Source organism: Diabrotica virgifera, chromosome 8 (genome assembly GCF_917563875.1).
Source record: "Diabrotica virgifera virgifera chromosome 8, PGI_DIABVI_V3a".
In the NCBI taxonomy this organism is placed as follows: domain Eukaryota; kingdom Metazoa; phylum Arthropoda; class Insecta; order Coleoptera; family Chrysomelidae; genus Diabrotica; species Diabrotica virgifera.
Window position 1 is genome coordinate 128400309 of NC_065450.1, and position 27408 is coordinate 128427716.

General features: G+C 31.9%; 1 protein-coding gene across 1 annotated transcript in view; it reads right to left on the bottom strand.

The window, feature by feature from the left end:
* Positions 1-513: 513 nt before the first annotated feature.
* The window catches only part of LOC126890260 (heterogeneous nuclear ribonucleoprotein L), a 296962-nt gene continuing 270067 nt past the window's right edge, over positions 514-27408 (bottom strand). Inside the window, exons 4-7 of the mRNA XM_050659118.1 lie at positions 22498-22733; positions 13793-14140; positions 10811-11018; positions 514-3175 (exon numbers count right to left, since the gene is read on the bottom strand). Of these exons, the coding sequence (XP_050515075.1) occupies positions 3069-3175; positions 10811-11018; positions 13793-14140; positions 22498-22733 (899 nt within the window). The 3' untranslated portion in view covers positions 514-3068. The remainder of the gene's footprint in view (positions 3176-10810; positions 11019-13792; positions 14141-22497; positions 22734-27408) is intronic.

A 27408-nucleotide genomic window follows, 5' to 3' on the forward strand; every position in this document is an offset into this window, starting at 1 on the left:
CCAGAGCTCAATCCTTTTAATACCGTAGGTATCTGGGATGAGTGAATTTTCCCCTTATAGGGAGTGAGGGCCCTATGGCTAAATCTGGACCGTACATTTTCTTTATTCCATGTGTTCCTACATTCTATAATATCCCGATAATATGGCTAGACTGTCCAAAAATGACAAATTAGATGACGGGCAACGGATCTAATAAGAAAAGACCAATATCCAGGAATTTTTGTAAAATTTCTTAAACGGCATTTTATATATTTTTTATTTTTAGACCTCTTTAAAGACTATAAGGAATGGTTAAACAAGCACCTTGTTTTTTGATTATATTTCATGAAACTTGTATTTTTAAGGGTCATATCACACTCAAAACTCTATCACTTTAGACACATTTAAAAAAAACTCAACAAAAGATTTAATCCAAAGTATTTGTCAAAACACCATTGCTTTGCTGTAATATAACTAGTTAAAAGCTTAAGTTTTAAAAATCGTAACACTAATCGTTGCAAGTAAAATCTTAAATTGCGCTATTTCTCCACATTTATTTCTCAAGAGTATTTTCTTAAATAGGATATGTAATACTAAAGATAAGAAATACCTTAACTTTAAAGGAAATACAAAAATATTGTTTACCTGTCAATAACCCCTTATAGACCAATGTATAAACATTGAAATTTACAATGTTAACTCGAGTGATTGTTAATATATGTACATACTTTTTCTATTTTATTCTTTGGCACAAAATTTCATTTTGCCATTTTTTAGTAAATTAATAACTAATTTTTAAATATCTTATGTATATTATATTGACGTTTTGATTATAGATTTAATCATTTATTGGTCATTATCACAAAATTAATATAATGTAGTATATAGTTTTATGTACTAATTTGTTTATAGGCAATTTTTTTAATATGTTGAAAAATCTGTTATTCCTTCTTAATAGACCCCAAATCTAGGGACACAACTTACAGACTACAATTGTTGGTATTGGTATTAGTTAATATCGATGATAGAATTTATTTATACCCTTAATTTAAAAACTTAAAATATACAATAATGTTTAAACGTGAACTGTAGAATAATATCAAATACTTTTATAATTATGATTGAATAAATACTTCCACGAGACTAAGAATACATTAATAAACAAAGTAAAGCCTTGTATCGTACCAAACCTGCATAGCAGTTGGACTCGTATACCTACGTTGGGAAATCTGTAGGCACGGACCTCTCATTCTCTCATACTCGTAGGAATGGATCATAAAAATAAAAACGTAGGGCTCAGAAACTAAACAAACTGCTCCAAGAATGCCACAACATCCGGACAGTAACCTTTTTAGAGGACGATTCGAGTACTCCTAGGAAAACAGCGAAAACTGAGATGTCCACAATAGCTGTATTCACGGAACAAATTTTGGACTAAACTAGAGGGAGAACGCCTTCGCATTACAATATTGCGCATTTACGAAGGTCGAATTTTTCCCTCTGAACCATCTTTGGGCGTAAAATTCGGTGTTCGCGCTGTACAGAAAATAGATCCTTAACGTGGCCGGGATACCCTCTAGACGTTCGAGGTTTTTGTTTCGGATATTAAGTTAAGCAAATTTTAATGGTTTTTATAAAGAAAAGGCGTCCTTGTCTAACCTTGCTGTAAACAACCCGTCATTACATTCCAAATCCGAAAATTGTTCGCGGAGAATAATGTACTGAACATGTCCAGGATAAGTTTACGTCGACGCCTGCGCATTGGAAACTAATCCTGGACTTACTTTGAATACGTTCGGGGTATGCTCCGCGAATACAACTTATGCTTATCCGAAGCTAAAAAAACTCACGAACATAACAGAGCAGGATGTTGACATACTATAGAAAATTCATCCTACTTCTCAAGGAAAAACTGATATGTATAGTTGCACGTACTGTATAACATACAGTACAGACTGTAATACAAGGCTAAGCGGACTGCGTTTACGAGAGGTACTTTAAACCAAAAAAATACAAACAGGAACGAATTTGCAATAACACCTTTCAAAAATCGGGTGGTAAAAGTTAAAACACTGCCTTTGGGAATGAAGACAGCAATCATCCTGAAGAATAACCCGGACAAAACAGACTACGAGAGTGAAATGGAGCTCACAAAAGATGCTTTAATAAAACTTATCGATAAAGCTACATGTGCTTCTCGATATAAAGAACGTCGACTTAAGAAGGGGTACTTTGGGTTGATAAGTATTGAGGAAGAGTTATTTAATATTACAAAGGGCTTTCTTTAAGAGAACTCTCTAAATCCACACTTAAACTGGAGGTTCTTCTAAAGAGCAAAAACGTCTGTTTAAAACTGAAACTGAACGTCACATTAGTCCATCTTGGAAAAAATAAAGGACTCAGAGTGGCTCAATAGACAATCCTGGGCTCCAAAGGTACAGTTCAAGGTAAATAAAACTCAGAGTCCGGTTTGAAAAACAGACTAAAACGACCGGAAATAAAAATCAAAAGTTTCTTATAAAAAGTATGAATTGCTTAGCTTTAACATATCATCGTGGTTAAGTTTTAGGAATACATTCTATAACTAATCTTCAGAAAAAAATATTAGTTTGAAAAAGCATATATATTAGAAGCAACATAATTTGCAATAAGTTGTACTTATTTGCCTAGTTTTTGTTTGACCCTTGCACATGCAATATATTTTGTCAATACATTTCAATCCTTCACCGCATAGGAGGACAATTATACTCATACAAAAATAAAAATTTGTATATTATTACAGTCTGTATTATAATAATTTGTATATACGTAGTACGCTGTACGTAATCTATTTGTTAACTGTTTGACAATTTTTAAGAAATATTTTGCACAGTATCGTAAATAATATTTTTAAATATAACGTAGGGTTATCGGCAGGTAAATTAGTCAATATTACAAATAATATTTAAATCGAGACATTGGTCGATGAGATTTTTGTCACAAACAATCGAAAAGGTACTAAAACTTTAACTTAACATTAATCGTAACACTTTAAACAATTTATGGAAAGGATATGTAAAGACTAAAATTATAAGCATGGTTTTAAGCAATTACTCATTTTTTTCACCAGCTTGATCGGTGCTACTATCTCCATTTTTAATGGTCATGCTACGTGACGATGAGAAGCAGAGTTTCATGATAAAGGGGAATTTCATTCCTAAAACACATACAATATTTTAAAATTTATAATATTAAGATCGTTATATGCAATAAAATAATAATTAGTTTTTATAAAACCATATAAACCATGCCATGCGCGTTTAAAATGCGCTCCCAACTATTTTCTTCCAGCAATGAAACACGAGTTAGAAAATTTTTGACGTAAAACGTATGTAACCATTCAAAATGTTGGACAGGCACTATTTTGTAAAATTATTTAAATAGGATCATATGCCAAGTAATATCGTGGCATCTAATCTTATTTCAAAGTCTTCTATCAGTCGCGTTATTAGATTTTATGGAAGAAAATAGACTCTTTGCAAGGAATTCCATTTTCGATAAGCAATCCCAAAAAAAAGTAGACATAATTAAGTTCCAATGGATAAACGAAAAAGGAGATTGACTTTATTCTTTCGTCTCACAAATATATTGTGAAAGATATAACAGTTCTTAACAAATTCACCACTGGTAGTGACCACCGTCTAGTGACCGACGACCGACTACTTACTAGTTAGAGCTAAAATACATATAAATACAAGTTTGACTAGAAAGAAGAAGGAGCTATCAGGTAACAAAAAGAACTAAATACCTTATTGCAAGCATGTGAATAAATAGGCCAAATAGATAAACAGCAGGAAAACTACAGTTCTAATACAACAATAATGTTATTGAGAAAAAGAAGAAAACTTATAGCCATGGGTAAAAGATGAAGTGTTGAAATTACAGAACTAAATAAAACCATCAGAAAATTAATAAAATAATAAAACTGAAAGAAGCAGGAGGAACAAATCGAAATAATAGTAAATCATAATAGTAGGAAATGACTGAGACCTATACTAAGCAAAACAAGAAAAAAATAATATAAAGAGCAGTAATGGAGAAATGACAAGCAGCAGAAATGAGATCCTTACATTTCCACAAGAATCTTATCGAGGACTTTACAACGGTACAGAAAAACCACCTGAACAATTAAATACGTTACTGAACTCTAATATTAGGAATCTAAACTCCGAGCTTCAGCCGGAAATTAGCAAAGCAGATATATGAAAAACACTTGAAATGCAAATGAAAAACAACCACCAGTGACCACTTTTTAATTGTGAAAATCCTGATAAAAAAAAGCAAATGAATGTATATCCAGATATATGCGGCTTTCTTTGACTTCGAAAAAGCTTTTGAGAGTGTGGAACCCTGGTCAAGCATTAGGACAGTCTACAGATATACTTAACTTATCAACAACATATACCAGAAAGCAAAAATCTAGGATTTTTAACCAAACCCTAGAGGATGTGTTCAAGAAACTGAATTGGCAAGAGAAAGGAATAAGAACAAATGGAGAATATCTTAACCATCTACGATAAGCTAATGATGTCTTCATGGTAGGAAGTGATAAAGAGGAGGTAATATGCTTTTGGAACTAGATACAGAAGCATGAAAGATTGGTAACAGAATGAACTATGAGAAAACAAAAACAATTACAATAGAAAGAATACCACAATAGAAATACAAAATAAAAATATTGGAAAAAATCCTTTGTAAAAGGTATACATTTTTATATTAAATACCTTTTACAAAGGTATTTTATACCTTTTACAAAGGATTTTTTCCAATTTTTGTGATTGATGGTATACAGCCAACTACAAGAAAAACATTTTTCTTTTCCTTGTGAATTTTTTAAATACAAAATAATATACAGGACCCGAGAGGAAAGGTCGAACAAAGTCAGCATGGTTAGCATTTGGAAAGCTATCTTTCATGTGAACGAATTATAAAAATATCAGCAATACATTAAAACAAAATTAAGATAAATTAGAATGTTACGAAGGCGAAAGATGTCACAGAAAAAGCAATAGACATACAGTGGAAATTTGCAGGCCAGAAAATCAGGCAGAAGGGCGATACATGGAACAATCAGAAAACATACGTAATAAAAAAGCAAACTCTTATACCATGTTCGATCTTAAGAGCAAACAGTAGCGATCAACAGGTAACAACAAACGCGTTTCAAGATTGCGGCTCTAATTTTGAATATTTTGTCGAAATATTTGGCACACATATTCGTAATATAAATAAAGAATGGCGGTACAGAGCCCAATTTCAGAAATATGTTAGTATGTGGAAATTACTCTATAACTAAATAAAATATTGAAAAAAGGAGCCTGTACCGCCATTAAGAAAGACAATACACTTTCTTCAAATAAACCTTTTTATCCCGTGCCTAGATTTTGTGTCACATTGGAACTACTAAAAATCGATTTTTTTATAACAAGAAATCGAACGTCACTAACTGGCAACATTTCGCGCCTATGTGTATAAAAATTATTGTTTTTGATAGTATAAACGTCACTGTCAGTGGCAACTCACTGTTGCCTCACTTTTGAAAGTTCGCAGAACTTTCGCAATCTTGGACAGCGTTTGTTGCTACCTGTTGATCGCTACTGTGTGCTCTTAAGAAAGCTAATGATAGAATAGAATAGTTCCTGGTCTGTATGAGGAAATATTGTCAAATATATATTTGACGAAATAGTAGTATCAGTGCATATAAATGGATAAAGTAAAAAATATTACCAATTTATACATTATGGGTGTATCAGGAAAGTGCTAAGCCCAGATATACCCATATTAGGGTTGCATTAAATAACATGAAAGTCCCAATGAGAAACTCCAAGCCAAGGAGGTACTCCATGCTCTTAAATATATGCTGATGGTGAAGTGTTATCCGTATATGTATTTGGACCATAGGAGTTTTCTATTGGTTCGTTGCAGCACGCGGTAATATTTTAACCAATAGGCGGCGAGGTTCCAGATGCATATACGGAATGTTGGTCGGTCCCAAATTCATATACGGATTGTTACAATATCGTACACCGAAAAAGATAAGTTTTTTTAGAGTCTTTTAAAAGGAGATTGATTTTAAAATACTTGTTACTGTATTATTAAATAAAAATAAAACAATTATAGTATTTCGAATGTTATTTGGTGCGAAATTCATATGCGGAATGTTAATTATTCGTAGACCAAAATAAATACAGAGAGAGTCTGTAATTTGAAATAAATTCAATATCTCAAATACTAATTGTTTTTTTGAAAATTGCTCAGACCCGTGGATTAGTATTTCAAATTTTCCTTTTTTACATACAATAATAATGTATATAGGGTGTCCCAATTTAGAGATATGACGTCATCGTTGATTTTCTTAAATGGCAACACTGTCATTTTGATAGGGTGTGTAAAGTTATACATCACTGCAAAATATCAAATTTTTATTCTCTGCCATTTACAAGATAATAAAAAATAACAAAGTTATGTCTGTAATTTGGAATAAATTCAATAATTCAAATAATAATTGTTTTTTTGAAAAATGCTCAGACCCGTCGATTAGTATTTCAAATTGTCATTTTTGACATAAAATAATAATGTATACAAGGTGTCCCAATTTAGAGATAGACGGCATCGTTGATTTTTTTAAATGGCAACACTAGCATTTTGATAGCTATTTTGACAGGGTGTGTAAAGTTATACATAACTTCAAAATTTCAAAATTTTTATTCCCTACCATTTATAAGATAATAAAAAATAACAGGTATGAAAAACAAGTAATCAAATAATAATGAAATTTAATTATTTCAATTAAGCAAATGCTCATAATATTGCCCACTGACCATTTGACAATAATTGAGGGCAACATTATGAGCATTTGCTTAATTGAAATAATTAAATTCAATTATTATTTGATTACTTATTTTTTATTACTTTGTTATTTTTTATTAACTTGTATATGGTAGGGAATAAAAATTTGAAATTTTGCAGTTATGTATAACTTTACACACCCTATCAAAATAGCTATCAAAATAACAGTGTTGCCATTTAAGAAAATCAACGATGACGTCAAATCTCTAAATTGGGACACCCTTTATAAATTATTATTTTATGTCAAAAATGACAATTTGAAATACAAATCGACGGGTCTAAGCATTTTTCAAAAAAACAAATAGTATTTGAATTATTGAATTTATTCCAAATTACAGACATAACTTTGTTATTTTTTATTATCTTTTATATGGCAGGGAATAACAATTTGAAATTTTGCATTTATGTATAACTTTATACACCCAATCAAAATAGCTATCAAAATGACAGTGTTGCCATTTAAGAAAATCAACGATGACGTCATATCTCTAAATTGGAACACCCTGTATACATTATTATTGTATGTCAAAAAGGACAATTTGAAATACTAATCGACTGGTCTGAGCAATTTTCAAAAAAACAATTAGTATTTGAGATATTGAAATTATTCCAAATTACAGACTCTCTCTGTATATAAACCAGAATATAATATTTAAAACACAACCGCAAACGTTGTAACCAAGTTAACATTTATTTTCGTCTGATAGCACACAGCCCTAAACTTCAACAGAATTGAATTGAATAGCTGAAACAGATCTAAACATACTTAACAACACGTGCAAGTCATTAAAAATTCTGAGAAATAGTCAAATAAAGAAATATGTATGTATCTCAGATCTATACCATCCCATTTATGAATTTTGCACCAAATAGGTACCTAATCATTGTTATATTTTGCTTTAATAATACATCAATAAGATAGGTATTCTAAAATCAGTCTCCTTTAACTGATTAATAAAAAGTCCCATTTTTGGTCTACGAATAATTAACATTCCGCATATGAATTTCGCACCAAATAACATTCGAAATACTATAATTGTTTTATTTTTATTTAATAAGACAGTAACAAGTATTTTAAAATCAATCTCCTTTTAAAAGACTTATCTTTTTCGGTGTACGATATTGTAACAATCCGTATATGAATTTGGGACCGACCAACATTCCGTATATGCATCTGGAACCTCGCCGCCTATTGGTTAAAATATTACCGCTTGCTGCAACGAACCAATAGAAAACTCCTATGTTCCAAATACATATACGGAATGTTTAGATGCGTACCGAAAGACTGCAAATACAAGAATGTTAGCACTATACAGTGATGAGCGCGCTAATAACCGGCAAAATAACACAAAAGATGGAAAACATATTAAGTTGTGAGATAAAAAGAAATGAAACTAGAAGAATTGGGAAATTTAGCAATAAAAACCTATGAATGTACATTATATTTATTGTGTCCCACCTTTAGACGTATCGGACGAGTTTGGCAACTGCCACTGTGACAGTGACAACTTTAGTTGAAATGCTTCTCTGATACGTCTAAAGGTGTGAAACAATAAATATAATGTAAATTTATAGGTTTTTATCGCTACATTTCCCAACTCTACTAGTTTCATTTCTTTTTATCTAACCACTTAATATGTTTTCCATCTTTTGCGTTATTTTTCCGGTTATTAGCGCGCTCATCACTGTATATTTTATGTCTAAGTCTACTTAGTACTTGCAAAGTACTGGGGGAACATCTCTATGCTGCAAATATTCCGAAAGAACGAACACATAAAATAAACAGTGCTGGCAAAAAGTCCCCTCCCCACTCGTATCTTTTGAACAGCTATACTTATAATAGTGAAATCTGGAGGAAATAAACGCATGTGGCTTCTCAATTAGTTATTGAGCATTACAGAGTCACTGTAACCGATAATAATTTTAAATGGGACCATATGGCAAGTGCTATCTCGTTTGAAAGGTATTGAATACACCTATTCAATCTACCTACTAATTTTGTTTGAGTTTAAGCTGATTCTGATGAATAAATTAAATAAATACTAAATTTATGGTATTGCATTTAATTAATGAAAATTGTAATGCCCTCTGGATATTTGTCAAAAAATATATTTTCAATTCTCTAGTTATTTTTACTTTGCTAAGTTTTTGCAAAAATGTTTATACCTTGAATATTTAGTTGAATTATTGTTTAACGAGACGATTAAATGTTTCGGTACATATGCAGAATGGTACGTACGGTAGATGACAAAGTAGCACCTGTCTTAATAATTGGTGAATGTAGAAACAATTTCCATGCAGCTGAACATTTTTTAATGGAAGATACCCCGATCGCCCTACATCGAGGTTTTATTTGAGGGAGCTTTTTCGGAAGTTTGAAGAAACAGGTAGTTTTCAAGATGCCAAACGATCTGGTAGACAAACAATTTGTGATGACAAAAAAAAAAAAAGAATGTGTGTGTACTTTGTACGCACGTAAGAAGTTATACTTCTATTATATAATTTCAAAGAAATAAATATACTTTACAGGTTATTTGTATTTTATTTAAATATTAAACTAAATTTCTTACCTACCACTTTTAAAAAAATTTTATTAAAACGATACCAAAAATTAAAAAAAAAATATGAATCGTCCGGGATTTGAACTCGGGACCTCTCGATCTCCGGTCACACGCTCGACCACTGAGCTATATTCCCTTTGCTTTGACAGGTTACAAGTTTTCTCATACATACTGACAAATTTAATAGACAAAGTGAAGTATACAAAAATACTTTAAACATACTTACTATTATTATAAAATATCTTATTCCCGAGGAAGACAAATCCAAAGACACAAAAATCAGAATACCGAATGTTGGCTTAAAAATAAATTTCAACTATACAAATTAAAAAATGATGACACCGACCGACGCCTAGAATTCTGTGAAAATACGTCCAATCAAATTAACCAACAGCCAGATTACATAAAAACAATTTGTTTTAGTGGCAAAAGTACTTTGGCTCTCAATGGAAATGTTAACACACACAATATGAGGACTGACGCAAATACTCACGTCTTTCGTGAAAAACATACTTTTCCAGTAAATGTAAATGTTTGGGAAGGTATTTTGGGAAACCACATAGTTTTTCCCAATACTAACTTAACCGGTGAAGTATATCTGGGGATGTTACAAAATGCAATTGAGCCGTTATTTCTTGAAATTCTGGGGGATCATCCAGATGAATTCGTCAACTTGGAAATAAAGTGTCAACAAGATGGTGCTCCCAAACACCATTATCGTACAGTAGGAGGTTACCCAAATGAGGAATATTGTGGTAGATGGATTGGGCGATGAGGTTCGATAGAATGGCCAGCTCAGCCACTGAACCTCACATTCCATTAGATTTTTTTCTGTGGGGGAACTTGAAGTCTAAGCTTTACGCTACAGCAAATGACAGTATTGAAATTTTGAAACAACGTATTGTTGAAGAATGTAGGACAATTTCCCCCGACATATTTTAACGAGTACGACAAGAGTTTAGCAATCAGTTGCATTACTACATATGTTTTGAACATATTTTGAGCACTTAATATAAGGACTGGTTCCTAAATCTTTATTAATTAAATGGGAAACTACAATTTTAGTATTTATTTAGTTGATTCATCAAAATTAACTTAAACACCATTTTTTTTTCAATACCTATCAAACGAGATATCACTTGCCATTTGATATTTAAGGTCCCATTTAAAATTATCGGTCACAGTGGCTCAGTAACGTCAACTCTGACTATTACGTCACTTGTTATGACCAGTTGAGAAACGTAGGTCCATTTATTTCGATCCTACAAATTACACTATTATAAGTATATCCGTTCAAAAGATAGGAGGGGGGAGGGGACTTTTGGCTAGCACTGTATATAAGTATACAATACCAATATTTTGCTTATTTTAATAGAATATACCTGGACTTTCAATGGCCGCATGATTACATGCCATCACTGCCGCTACAGCGTCGGTAATATTTTCGAATTCCAAGAGACCGGAACTGGAACGTTCTGATTTCATGGGGAACAGTTTAACAGCTTTTGGCGGCGTTACATCATACTCTTCGAACACTTTAAATAGGTCTTCTTCTGTTACTTGTGGAGGTGTATTAAAAAAGTGCAAAATCTAAAAAATAAATAAAATATGGATTGTTATTTATTTACAAGGCTCAACAGGCCTTGAAGGCCTAAGGCTAAAATACAATTAATACAATACTTTTGTTCATCACTGTTAGTTATACTGTTTTGTTCATCAGTTCATCATATAGTCATCGCTGTTTGCTGCTCTTTCCTTCCAACCATCAATTCCCTCTTTTCTAAGATCTTCCTGTACGGTGTCAAACCATATTTGTCTGGGACATCCATTCCTTTTTTTCGTGACTGGGCTCCATTTTACGATAATTTTTGGCATCCCCTTCCTTTCCATTCTCATCACGTGTCCTATCTATCTCATTCTCTGTGCCTTTAGGAAGCGACTGATGCTTGGTTTGTTATACAGTTCCCCTAGCTCTTGTTTGTTTGTCGTACCCAACTTTCCACCGTATATTTTTCTCCATATTTTGAGCATTTTCCCTTCCCATCTTTAAAATTTCTCCATATTTGATTTTTTATTGTTCATACTTCGCTACTATACGTCACTGCGCCTTATTACCGTTGTATATATCTTTTCTTTTTCTCGATATTTTGGATTTCATCAGGGGTCTTAGCTTTGACATATTTTTAAGGAAGGAGTAGTGGCAGACGCGCTAAAAATCGAAGGCTCTGCTCCCATCAGGGCAATCAAACAGCTCTTCAATATATGCTTAGAAAAACCAAGTCATACCAGCTAAATGGAATAATTCGATAACGCTCCTCATACATAAGAAAGGAGATCAAACAGACCTCGAAAACTATAGGCCAATCAGTCTTCTAAACCACCTGTATAAATTATTGCTAGAATGATCACTGCCAGAATTGAGAACAAACTAGAAATATGCCAACCAAGAGAACAGATTTCCGCCCTGGGTATGGTACAAATGACCATCTGCTTGTCTAAAGGCCCTAATCGAAAAAACTATAGAGTACAACCGGCCACTGATACTAGTATTTGTTGACTTTAAAAAAGTCTTATAGAGTACAACCGCCCACTGATACTAGTATTTGTTGACTTTAAAAAAGTCTTTGACACTATACAAATAGTAGCATGGGCGCCCACATAAAAAATTTCAGGGGGGGGGGGCAGACGTGAAGATTTTGTACATTACATTTTGTACACAATGGACAACAATATATAGTTTAAAGCACCCGAAAAGCTAGGGGGGCACGCTTCCATGTGCATGGGCGCCAATGGATGGTAGCCATCTTAGGAGCTTTGAGAGATTTTAGAATCGACTACCGATATACCAACATATTCAACATAATATGTTATATAATATATATATCCAAATGTCATAACAGCAATAAATCTCCACACCCAAACTCAAAAAATAAAAAAGGGGAGTTAGACAGGGAGACAGCATGTCACCAAAGACAAAACAGAGGTTTGAATGTCGATGGCGAAAGACTGAACCACCTATGATTTGCAAATGACATAGTTCTAGTAACCGATGACTGAAAGAAAGTCCACCAAATTCTGCAAGAACTACAACGAATTTCCCAAGAAGTAGGGTTGGAAATAAACTTCGAGAAAACTAAAATGATCACCAATTTAGTACCTAGCGGACCATTGAAACTAGAAAACTGGCATATCGAAACAGTTGACAAATACATCTACCTGGGCCAGGAAATACAAATAGGAAGAGACAACCCAACGTGCGAATTATCTAGAAGAAAAGCTTTAGGATGAGCAGCGTACGGCAAAATAAGAGACCTGTTCAAGGAACACATCCCAATAAACCTAAAAAAAGCATTTAACCAGTGCGTACTTCCGGTGCTCACTTATGGAGCTAAATCACTGAGATTGACTAAAGCATCGATAAGAAAATTACAAGTAGCACAACGAAAATTGGAAAGATCCATGCTTGGCCTAACTTTAAGAGACAGAATACGGGATGATGAGAAACGGCGAAGAACTGGAGTGGAAGACATCATAAAATGCATTACGAAGTTAAAGTGGAAATGGTCAGAACACGTCGCAAGACAGAGAGGCAACAGTTGGACAAAGAAGATTTTAGAGTGGCGGCCAAGGGCAGACAAGCGAAGTCGTAGAAGACCACCTACAAGATGGACGGACGACATTAAAAGAATAGCGACAAACTGGATTCCAGCCGCGCAGAACAGATAAGAGTGGAGACATCTTAAGGAGGCCTATGTCCGACAGTGGACAAATCTGGCAGTCAGTGGCTCTTCTTTTAGCTCTGTATTTCCAAGTATACTTTCCAGGTATACTTTGACTTTTCCTGGTCTATTTCCAGATTAAAATATTTTGCCTCCTTTTCTAATCTTTTATATCATTTCTGATTTTGTTTTCGTTAGAATAGTAAGATCATCAGCGAAGGCCAGACATTGATGTTCATTGTTGAAGATGGATTCTGTTGTTTTAACTCGGCCATTTCTAATTATTCTAACAGATGGCAGGATTTTGGCTTAATATTAAGTATAATTGGGATAAATAAGAGGATTTTTATCAAAATGGTCGTGCTGGAATAAGGTGTAGGTATTGTCTACAGCAATTTTAATATCGATATCTACGAATGCGAAAACTCATGTAATATGGTGTCAATAAAGAGTCTGGAAAAAAGGATAAAATAATATCACAAATGGAAGACAAATTTTAGTAATGTAAAATAGTAATTTTCTGGTAATTGTCTAAAATATTCATTGTGTACAAAACTGGAAGTTGGGTAGGTACCTACTAAAATGATTTGAACAAAAGTCCAGCGTACAAAAATGTTGAAAGAACATAAAATGATATGCCTTTACCTTGCTGGGTGGTTGAATTCTGTTCTTGCTTGCCATGGCGGGGTTCATGAACCGATTATTTTTATTGCTAATGTACAACTTATATGAAGGAGATTTATCAGGTAGTGGATACGGATTTGTTACTTCGCTGAGATATGGTTGTTTGCTGAAAGCTAATTGTAATTTGTGTTCCTTTTGGTGATCATCATCTTCTTGCATTGCGTCAGGTGCATTGGAACGATGCGTTACTGGAATTGCCCCAGTAATACCGATGTTTATATTGTTGAGATTTTGAACACATCTTTCAACCGCAACACTGTCTCCCATTTGAACCATAGCTGTACCTTCTTTGGATTTTAAGAATTTGATCTGAAATAGAAGTGTTTTGATTATTAACCATGAATTTTGTATACTATCTTCGTTGAATACATAGAACTCCACTTTATATTATCTTGTACAATAAAAAAAATAAGTAGTTAGCTTGCACATAGTGTATCCAGAATTTCCTGACTAAAGTTTGGTTAAAGCACAAAGGACATCGCACACATCTTATGGAAAATATAATGTCACTCAAATTCAATAAAATTTATACGAATAGATTTGTTTTAAATTAACGGTCAAATCTTATCATTGCGCCAACTCCATATTTTCAATAATAAGAGCAGAAATTGATATAAATAAATCTGAAATCAAATGGATACGTACATAAGTTAGAGAGAGAAAAAATATTTTATAATACCCAAATTGTCGGTACTCCATAAATCAGCGGATTAGTTTCACTAATCCGCTTAGGCCCAGCGGGGTTTAAGCTCTTGTTTAAGCTCTTTTGAATAGCACCCAGAGCAATACTGACACTTTTACTGACTAAAAAATTTGATTTTGATAAACTTTAATTGCAATTTGCGCCGTAATTAATCATAATTAAGAGTTGGCGCAATGATAAGATTTGACCGTTAATTTAAAACGAATCTATTCGTATAAATTTTATTGAATTTGAGTGACATTATATTTTCCATAAGATGTGTGCGATGTCCTTTGAAAATGTTTACAGTAACGTATTAACTGTTTCATTTTCTAAATTAAAAATACTAGAGATAATAATAGCATGATATGATATGCGAATTATTACTGTAACATCTTTAGTACCTATTTTAAATTTTAGAACCACAAATCTGCCTATTATGTCTAGCATTGTGCATCATCTTTATTTTTAATGAAACACCCTGTATATTTTTTTTTGTTTTTAAAAGCTTCTTTACAATTATATCTTAACAAACTATATTATGTAGGGTCTACATATTATGAATAATATAAGATGAAATTTGGAAATTATTTATAATTTTCGTCAAGAACTTACTTAAATACTTCACTTACAAAATTGTTCTCTGTATGTAAAAAATCCCATTATTTAAAGTGTAATTTCAAAATTTTGTGTATTTAACGTCTTGATAAAAATTATACATACATAATTTCAATTTTTCACCTTGTACGTACTATTCACAATAGACACACCCACACCATATGAAAGCATGATTAACTAAACTTCGTCTACAGAAGAATTGGCGAACGGTATACCAGGTGTAACTTCATATAGAGCGTTAATTTTGGTGGTGATGGCAGACGGCATAGTGTTATGTAATGGTTTTTCTAAAAATGGAATAATGGAAAATAAAAATTCTATGGAATAATGGTAGGGGAGCCCAAGCGGGGATTTTTGCAGTTACTCGAGCGCGTCAGATTATCACATGGGGAGAAACCTGGTACCCTGAAGATGTACCTCTACCGTATATTGGCTCTTAACACAGCGGAGTTCGTTAAGGGGGACCCGAAAAAAAAATCTATCTTTAAAAAGACTCGAAATTGTCAGATTAAGATAAGCTAAGTTAAGTACATGCAAGAGAGTGTATATAGTATTTTTACTACAAAAACCGATATTACGTAGGTCAAAATTTTTGACGTAAGAGAACTGTCAAAACATTAGAATGTGACTTTTCATTATTGCCATGTTTATTGTACAGTGAGAAGCTAGGCTAGGCATCATTACTTGTCAGATATATTTTTCTCTGTTAGTGTTTATTGAACAAATAATATCCATAATTCTTTATTTTAATTATTGATGTCAGTTGGATTTCTATACTTGCCGAGATATATTAATTAACAACAATATTATCCTAATGTATAATCAATAAAATAGACAATTTAACTATGTGTTCACAGGTACATTGTTATTTTTATTTATATTACTAACTTAACATAAAAATTACTAGATCTAAATATAGTTATTGAAATAAAAATACTTTTTATTCGTATATTTTATATTTACTTCGTATTAAATACTACTCAGAACATCCATATGTCATTTTTAGCCTTAAAATATATTATTAAATGATCTCTTTTATTGATTATATATGTTACAGTTCAAGTTGATTCTCAGTTAGAGTTGACTCCAACTAGCTAGTTTAAGTCAACTCCAACTGAAACGAGTAGTAAAAGTTGATTTTAAAAATTTAAATCAACTTTTACTAGTTGGAGTTGACTCTTCCTGGATCGATTCAGTAAATGTTGATTATACGAGAATCTCAAGTGCATTTTTGATGAGTGTGCGTTTCTTTGTTTTGACCGTTTCATCTACTTATTAGTATAGTCTCTAACGTCTTCCCCGTTAGGTAAATTATTCTGATTCGATTTTTTGCACAAACTTACTCAAAGAAATGCATCCGTATAACAATCCTTATAACAAATACACAGGGTGTCACGCGGTACCGCGGTCGAAAAATTGTTTAACCAATTTCAGTAAAGTCAGTCAGTAAAGTGACTCTTTATCGAACGAGTATGATATAGTGATATTACGAGCAGAGGAACAGATGCGTTCGATAAAGAGTATTGAGGTGGTGCGTACAAAATTGTATCGTCAATCATAAAAAACATTAACACTTACTTACAACTTTGAGGAAATTTTTTTAATTTTAGACGAAATCAAAAATTCATTTGACAGTAATGACAGATGACTTTTGCATGATGGCCGGTTTTGATGTTTAATCGATAGTTATCAATATTGTATACCTACCTAATTATTAAATCTGTAAAGTTTTGATTGATTTTGTATGAATATAATTGCGAAACACTACAGAATTTTACTTTTTGACATAAATTTTATTAATAATAAGATAAATTTTGTACAATATTTTTAATAATTAAAGTAAATAAATTTTAATTTCACTCAAATAAATAATGGAATGCTGCCATTGACCACTTACATTCAATCTCGGTTAATTTGATTAATTATCGCGGCAGGTAAAGTAACATTCTTCTTTCAATACAACAAAGTGTTACTTTACTTCCGAAAATGAGGGCAAATGAGTACAATAATGAATGATTTTAGTGAAGTTTGGCGATAAACAATGATTTTAAACAAATTCGCAAAAATACATAATTTTTTCACTTCGTACAACTTTTTTTTTAGATCCGTTGGGCCTTTTTTTTCTCTAAAATTGACTGTTGTCGAGTTATTAGCGACTTAAAATTTGAAAAACGCCAAAATAACCATTTTCAAGGTTTAATAACTCGGTTAAAGATAATTATTGTGAAAGTCGAGCGAGCGGCCGTGGAGTAACGGCATAATCGCTGGCCTCATACGCCAGTGTACGTGGGTTCGAGCCCTGCTAAAGACAAACCATTTTCATTTTCAATAATGACACGAGCCGTTTCACCGTGCCTCGAGAAGCACGTTAAGCAGTTGGTCCCCCTGGGCTAGTGTACATCGACACTAGCATTGACACTAGTTACTTGAAACAGGGTTAAAGGTGTAATTAGCGCCGGAACTGTCCGAAAGGCAAAAATGCCATACGATATTATATATTATGAAAGTCAGAAACTAAAAAAAATCAAAGATTAAAGCTACCTCTATAAGATCCTGAAGAAATTTTTGTCATTATTTCATTAATAAGATATTATTTTTAATTATCAACAATGAGCGCTAACCGTGTATTGAGGCGGCCGTCAATGTGAGTGCGAGTGAGATTCACCATTGGACGGCTGGAATGGTGCATCTCTTTAGCACTCACCATTGACGGCCGCCTAATACGCACTTAGCGCTCATTGTTAATAATTAAAGATAAAGCTTAGTAATAAAATAGTGACAAAAATTTCTGCTGGATTTTGTAGAGGGGGCTATAAACTTTGATTTGGTCACTTTCTGATTTTCATAATAATGGATTTTAACCGAGTTAAGCCTTGAAAATGGCTATTTTCGCATTTTTCAAATTTTAAATCGCGTATAACTCGACAACAATCAATTTGAGAGAAAAATCACAAAATACCTTTTTTGCTCAGAATAACCCAAATGATCTAAAAAAAATTGTTCGAAGTGAAAAAATTATTTTTGTGAATTTGTCTAAAAAAAATGTTTAAACAATTTATCGATCAAGGTACTGCCTGGCACCCAGTAGATTGGTTATAAGGACCTCTTTTTGAGTAAGTTTGTGCAAAAAATTCGAATCGGAGTAATTTACCTAACGGGAGCGACGATACAGCCTATACTAATTTGAACATATTCAGTAACATTTAATTTCTAGAATCGGCTGTTTGTGTGAATCAGAATCAACTTTTACTAAATGGCATTGGGAAGAGTATACTTTTCCTAGTTGGAGTCTACTTTTACTAGTAAATGTTGAATATAAATCTTCATTTTATATTTATAATCAACTTTTACTGAAACCAGCCGTTAGAGTTGACTCCAACTAGTTGGAGTCAACTCCAACTGGATAATCAACTTGAACTGTAACATATACACTAATGTTGTAACATAACTTGAAACATAACTGTTGTAACATAACTTGAACTGTAACATATACACTGTATAATGTTGTTGTTTTTTTACCTACTACAAAAACACCCTGTAATCATTTAAGATTTTTTACCTCAGAACCCCACAGCATTACCAAAAGCTTAGAATAGTAAATAAGTGTGAATAATTTTCCAAATGTTTAGGTATTATTTAAGAATACACTACTCAATTGGATTTTTAAAATGAAGAAAATAATCACATTTTCAAAATTTCTTTTTTCACTTTTCAGTATATGTAAAACGTGATACGTTGTTTAGTCCATAATATTATGAAAGATATCACAGAAATGTAAACGTTTAAAAACATTTTAAAACTTAAATAATGAGGTACTGTCAATAAATCAATAACTTTTATTATGTGATATTCCATCTAAATTTAAGTTTTATTTCATAAAAAACCAGTGTGACATAATTGTTTATTTTAACTATTTAGAATGGGAAATAAGCCACAATATTATTAAAAAATGATTTTTATTAACGTTTCGACGCCCAAATCGGGTGCCGTTGTCAAAATACAAAATACTATTAATATAAACAAAAATGTTGTTGCTTAGTAAAAAAATTCTTCTAATAATTTATTTAATTTGACTCATTTATATCGGCAATTCAGATACATATGATACATTTTAAAGTAGAAGACTTTAAAATGATATTGCCAATATTTATGAGTTGCGTTCCTGGGACGACTTTACTGAAAGATAGTTCATTCGATTACATGAAATCAATCCCAGGAACGCAACTCATAAATATTGGCAATATCATTTTAAAGTCTTCTACTTTAAAATGTATCATATGTATCTAAATTGCCGATATAAATGAGTCAAATTAAATAAATTATTAGAAGAATTTTTTTACTAAGCAACAACATTTTTGTTTATATTAATAGTATTTTGTATTTTGACAACGGCACCCGATTTGGGCGTCGAAACGTTAATAAAAATCATTTTTTAATAATATTGTGGCTTATTTCCCATTCTAAATAGTTAAAATTGTAAAAATGCCACAAGAAAATAGCTTCAGAACAACAATAATTGTTTATATGTTTATATTATAAAACTCACAACATAACATAATTGACCGCAACCAGCAACACAGAACTGTCATTTTCGTTTGAATGTATCAGTAGCGTAGGAATGTGTAAAATATTTAACTAAAATTATTATTTTTTGGGATATTGAACTTAAATAATTGGTTTAGAAAATTTATATTATTGATAATAATAAATGTTTTTGGTTGTTTAATATAATTCTAAAATTATCAATGCAATCGCGATTACGTTTTTCTTATTAAAATACCATGTGGACGCTTATACAAGATCGGGCAGTTCTGAGATGGTGTGGTATTTTAGCTGTGCTAGAGAAATTCAATTCTAGAGTTGATGTTATGGAATATCATTATGTATTTTCGTTAACGCAATTGTTGAAATCCGATTGACATCATTAATTAGAATAAATAACTAGAGATAAAACTATCTGACAAGTAATGACATTAACGTGGCCAGTGCTTTTACGTCAAAAATTGTGACCTACAGTCCATCTAATTTACTTACCGTTGCACGTCATTATCTGCGTTAGAGATCTAAGTTGACATTGTTGCCCAATTACAAAAAATTCTTGAATTCATTTTAAATCAAATACATCACACAATTTTTGCGGAAGTGGATTATACAGCAAAACAAATTAATATTCCATGTAAATAAATAAAAACTTCAGAAATAGAAAACAAGAATTAAATTATAATCTTACGTTAAAGTACATAATAAAAACAGTAAATATAATGAAACAAATACTTATAGCAAAGAATATAAACAAATATGAAGTGTCATCACCGCAACTGTCAAATAAATGTTACCAATTTATGCCAAAATATCACCTGCGTTCGATTATAGTTACAGTGTATTCCGAACAAATGTGCTTCATAAAAACGCTTTATAATCCATTTATACAAACTAAATTAAACATATGATTGTGTATTTCATTAAGTTGACATTAATAGAAATCTTTAAATATTATTTCTACGCGTATATAATAAAATATGTCTAGTGGCTGTAATGCCAGTGTACTCGGTAAAGTGCTTCTAAAAAAGAACACACCTACCGCCTAAATATTTCGTGTTGGTATCATGTGACGTCACGGGCTATGACGCGGATGACGTGCAACGGTAAGTAAATTAGATGGAGTATACGTAATATCGCTTTTGTAGTAAAAATACTATACTTCAAAAATCTGACAATTTGGGCCGGGCGTGAGGAAATAGTCCTGTCGCCAGGGGGGGTACAACGGCCTCGTTAATTCAGATGGACTTACCCAAGTTTTTTTTATGTATTTTGACCCGTAGAACACGAATTTTTTGGGTAACAGTTGATCCGGATGTCGATAAGATTGTTATAGACCAAGAACTTGAGGAATCAAATAACAGCGATTTTTGGCAAAACAAAACAATATTTTGTATTTTTTGGGTCATTTTAAGCAAAAAATATTTCTACAAGTTTTTTAGTAGGACGCACAGTTTTCGAAATAAACGCGGTTGAACTTTCAAAAAATCGAAAAACTGCAATTTTTAAACCCGAATAACTTTTGATTAAAAAATAAAATAGCAATTCTGCTTAGCGCCTTTGAAAGTTCAAGTCAAATTATGTCGGTTTTGATTATTTGCATTGCTAAAAATTTATTGTGTTATTGTTAAACAAAGCTACAAACAACTAGTGCGTGAGTGATGTTTCTATGATTTCTCATTTAAAATCGAACGAGTAGGTAGAATAGGTACTAGTGCAATCAAGACTATTTCTACGTTACATGCGTTAAAACGCATGTAAAAGCACGGGAAACCCTACGTGTTTATAGCTTTGTTAAACAATAAAAAAATAAATTTTTACCAATGCAAATAATCAAAACCGATATAATTTGACTTAAACTTTCAAATGCGGTAAGCAGACTTGCTATTTTATTTTTTAATCAAAAGTTATTCGGGTTCAAAAATTGCAATTTTTCGATTTTTTTAAAGTTCAACCGCGTTTATCTCGAAAACTGTGCATCCTACGAAAAAACTTGTAGAAATATTTTTTACTTAAAATGGCCCAAAAAATACAAAATATTGTTTTGTTTTGCCAAAAATCGCTGTTATTTGATTCCTCAAGTTCTTGGTCTATAACAATCTTATCGACATCCGGATCAACTGTTACCCAAAAAATTCGTGTTCTACGGGTCAAAATACATAAAAAAAACTTGAGTAAGTCCATCTGAATTAACGAGGCCGTTGTACCCCCCCTGGCGACAGGACTAAAATGGGCGAGTCCCAAAGTTTCACAAGAAAAAGCGAATATTTCGTGAAATGAATGACAGATCGAAAAAATAAAAAAGATGTGCTCAATATTTTTTAAAAATCTATCGAATGATACCAAACACGACTTCCCACGGAGAGGGGTTGGGGGTAAATTTAATATTTTAAATACGAATCCCGCGATATTTCGCGAAATGAACAACAAATCGAAAAACTGTAAAATACACTTTTTCATTATTTTTAAAAAATCTATCGAACGGCACCAAACACGAACCCCCACGGAGATGGGGTGGGGGGTTACTTTAAAATTTTTAAATAGGAGTCCCATTTTTTATTGCAGATTTGGATTCCTTATGTAAAAATAAATAACTTGCATTCGAAACATTTTTTCGAATTATGGATAGATGGCGTTACAATCGGAAAAAACGATTGTTGGAAATGGAAAATTAAATTAAGAAATGGCAAGCGCCCACTAAAATCGAAAACTTTATTTAAGTTTTTTTGGTTTTAGGACCTACTTTTCACAACCCAATAGGTCCCCATAACTCTCGAGTGACTGCACATTTAGCATACTTTGCTCCCCTACTATAAAATATCCTTACCCGAACAACATTTCCATACAAGCACATTAAATTAAACAATTTATCTGCGTTCGTGCGTAGCGGATCCAGCCCGTACACCATTAACACAGCACCAGGTTGCTGGAATTGAGTATTTCTCTGTTCTGCTGTAATTGCTGCTGGAGTGCTGCCCTTTCTAAATGCCTCTGTCGGAAAAGTGTCTCCATATCCTGGAGATATATCGTCGAATGGTCGCATCTGATCCCCTGGGTATGCACCTAAAAATTAAAAATAAAGGATTTATTACAAAAATGTAATACAAGGTATTTACATTTGGTCAACAAGATCTTTCATTTTATAGTGAAACAAATAAATATTCATGAAATTATTTGGATATTCCGTTAAAAATAGCTGACAGGATACAGAAATAAACTAAAACTATGAAAACAACTCATCTAATATTTATTATATACAGGGTGTCCCAGACTAATTTAGCCACGCAATATCTAGTAAACGAATAGAGATTTTCGAATGGGACAAAAAGTGGTCTATTCTACTTGTAATACACTTTAATATGGCGTAGAAAACAATCATCTCCTAAATATTCATCCCTTAGTTACAACCCCTAACTTTAATTTTTTTAATAGCACCCTGTATATTTTTTTATAGTTTTGGATGTGGTCTTCTATCGTCTATTCAACACATTTTTTGAAAATAAAATCGGTTCGTAAATAACCAAGAAAATATCAGTTTAGTTTTGTTAATTATGTGTCCCAGACTAATTTATCCAGGCTATATTTCTTAAACGAATAGAGATTTTCGAATGGGACAAAAACTGATCTATTACATTTGTAATACACTTTAATATGGCGTAGAAAAAAATTATGCCCTAAATATTCATCCCTTAGTTACAACCCCTAACTTTTTTTTTAAAATAGCACCCTGTAAGTTAGGGATGAATATTTAGGGGATGAATTTTTTCTACGCCATATGAAAGTGTATTACAAATGGAATATATCAGCTTTTGTCCCATTCGAAAATCTCTATTCGTTTAAGAAATATAGCCTGGATAAATTAGTCTGGGACACACAATTAACAAAAATAAACTGATAGTTTCTTGGTTATTTACAAACCGATTTTATTTTCAAAAAATGTGTTGAATAGGCGATAAAAGACTACATCTAAAACTATAAAAAAAATATGCAGGGTGCTATTAAAAAAATTAAAGTTAAGGGTTGTAACTACGGGATGAATATTTAGGGGATGATTTTTTTGTACGCCATATTAAAGTGTATTACAAGTAAAATATGTCACTTTTTGTCACATTCGAAAATCTCTATTCGTTTAAGAGATATAGTGTGGGTAAATTAGTCTGGGACACCCTGTATATGACGTTTAAAATTCTCTAATACTGTATATTCGCGATGTTAAGTCACAATGACGACCTCTCGTGGATCTCGGCTGAACTAGCTTTGAGGGTGTTTTCAATGTCAAATGCTGAGCGCACATGCATTTGAAATAAGTACAGGTAATATATTCATTATTTTTCTTCTACTTCTCTTCAAGGAAACATTGACTATAATTATGAAATTAAACATGGATGCACAAGATATCACATTTATTATGTCCAGGGTACCATCTGACCCCAAATTGAGGTGTTCACACGTTGAATGGTTGTTGGCAACAGGATTTTGTAAGAGCCTCCACCATTTTTTTAACATGCATTTGTTCATAATTTTCTTGAAAAAATAAAGTTTATTTTATTTGGAGCAGTATTTTATTCTACAGCAGTATGATATGAAGAATCATTCTGTAGTTTAAGTATAAAAACAAATACAGTTATATAAGACAAATTCATATTGAAAACAAAGGAGAGTAGGCAACAATATGACATACCGCATAACGTCTACTCCTAAAACATCCACGTCAGTAGTTAAGAGTTAAACCTAACCTAACCTACAAAGGAGATTAATGACCATATATACAGAATATCCAAACATAAAGAAAAGAAAGCGAAACATTTTAATCCGATTAGCCGTATCCGAAACGAAAATAATGAAATGCTAATTCACGAAAAGCACATCAGGAAGCGTTGGAAAAAATACTTTGATAGTTTATTAAACGTAAAATTTGACATACACCAGTTAAACTAACAGAAACAGTAACAATAATGGTCGTCAAAATAAAAACAAAGCAGTTGTTCAACTTCAGAATTATAGTACCTGTTTAAAAAACAAAAACATGTTCAACAACGCGCAAACTGCTATAGAGGTCAATAAAATTGATTTTTTTTGTAAGCATTTATTAACAATCAGAATTACATATTCTATGAGTTAATTTGATAACAAGTACAATAACTTATATCAACTATAGCAGGGGTCACCAATTAGTTTCCCTGTGGGTCCGTTTCGAAAACATATGACACTTCCGGGGTCCGGATTTATGCTGCCTGTGTCTGACTGTTCTAATTCGGTTTCTTTGTAGATACTTGTTAAAAAATATCCCTTATAAACAAATCAGAAGGGTGCTGGGCGAAAGTTTTGGGCAGAAATTGTTAAATATTTTTTTAACAAATTCAAAACATCACCTTTTTTGCTCGCGAAAATATGTTTTTAGCATTTTTGGGTCATCTTAAATAAAAAAGATCTATCATTTTATTAAAACTTCAGAGTTTTCAAGCATCGCAAATGCATATTTTCGCATTTTTCAGATTTTAAATCGCTTATCACTCGAAAACTATCAACTTTTCAGAAATATGACAAGAGACCTTTATTGTTTATAATTATCAAAGAAACCTAAAAATATATTTTTCGAGGCAAAAAAAGTAATTTTGAATTTGCTTAAAAAATTGTTTCACCTGGCACCCTTCTGATTTGTTTAAAGGGGACAATTTTTGAACAGGACTCCGCTAAGAAATCGAGTCAGAAACATTTTTCATACGAAAGTGGCCTCACACATGGACTAATATAGAAAGGAAAACTAATAATATCTGATTGTTTTTTGGTAACTGTATACTTTTCTGTAAGTTTTCCTAGTACAATAAATAAAATATAAATTCATTGTGTACTGTTCTGATGTTGTATTGTCATTGTGTACTGTATTGTAAATTGTTACTGAGAATATTTTAAAAATTAGGAATTTATATTTTGAATGCTAATGAAGTTTTCAGACATCTTCAATTTTGTAGAAAGGAAACTGAGGAATTTAAAATAAATAATCATAGTACAAAATGCTAATTAATATGTTCTCTTTTCTACATTAGTTTCAATGCAAGGGGTTTGTTGCAAACTTATTAAATCTGAAAATTATTTTAATTAAATGCACATCTGAAAAGTACTCCTACTTAACATATTATAGTAGAGAGGAAATGAATATAAAAAATGCACATGACAATTTTATATTACAGCTTACTAGACCAGTAACGATCTGTGAAAAAACGTCTATTTTTGGATGTGAAAGGTGGCATTCGGATTTTTGCAGATAAAGTTAGGTGACACCTTCAGTAATAATAATTGACTTATGCTCCTTCTCAAATATGCCCGGAACATTAATAAAAAAATTAAAATATTTAAAAATTTCGAAAAACGTCGATTTTTTTCTTATTTGCTTATAACTTTAAAACGATTCGTTTTGGAACAAAGTCGTAGAGAAATAAAATAAAGATAATTGAATTTTGTATGATATACGACTGGTCAAAAATGTCTTAACATATTACCTTTTCTGCAATATAGCAATAAATACAAAATAAGGGGGCAAAATTTTGAATTTTGTATGATATACGACTGGTCAAAAATGTCTTAACATATTACCTTTTCTGCAATATAGCAATAAATACAAAATAAGGGGGCAAAATACGCCTGTTGTTATTCAATGTTTTTAACCACTTTGGTGGCACTTAGAACCTTAGCAATTCGCTTAGGAAATTCTTTGTAACATACTTAAATCGTGTACCAAATTTCATTAAAATCGACCTAATAAATTTGCAATCTAAACGTTTTTAAAAAAGTTCAAATTTTTTAAAATCTTTCTGAACAAAAAGTAGACCATTTAGAAGTTGTCTAATTTTTTTACATATAAAGAGGTGCTCTACCTATCTAATACACTTTACAGAATTAAAATCGGATTATTTAAGGCGCCTCAGCAATGTTTTAAACTTATAAACAATTTTTTGGCTTATAAACAACTAACTTTGTTTAATAATCAAAAAATTAATTTTTAGCAATGCAAATAATTAAAACCGGTATAATTTGACTTAAACTTTCAAATGCTGTCAGCAGAATTTCTTTTTTATTTTTTAATTAAAAGTTATTTGCGTTCAAAAATTGCAATTTTTCGAATTTTTGAAAGTTTCACTGCGTTTATCTCGAAAACTATGCATTCTACGAAAAAACTTGTAAGAACATTTTTTGCTTAGAATTACCCAAGAAATACAAAAAAATGTTTTATTTTGCGAAAAATCTATGTTATGTAATTCCTCAAGTTCTTTGTTTATAACAATCTTATCGACATCCAGATCAACTATTACCCAAAAAAATCGTGTTCTACGGATCAAAAAATACATAAAAATCTTGGGTAAGTCCATCTAAATAAAGGAGCCCGTAGCACCCTCCCCTGGCCACAGAACTAATTTGTTTATAAGCCAAAAAATTGTTTATAATTTTAAAACATTGCTGAGGCTGCTTAAATAATCCCATTTCAATTCTGTAAAGTGCATTAGATAGGTGGAGTGCTTCTTTATATGTAAAAAAATTGACAAATCTTTGTATGTTCTAGTTTTTGTTGTGCAAGATTTTAAAATTTTTTAATTTTTTAAAAAAAGTTTAGATTGCCAAATTACTATTCAAAATCTAGTAAGTCCATTTTAATGAAAGGCTATAGCGGGATAAGATGGTCAAAATTGCACCAGGCTCGATTCAGTTTTGGGTTTAGCCATTCGAAAACATATAATTCAAA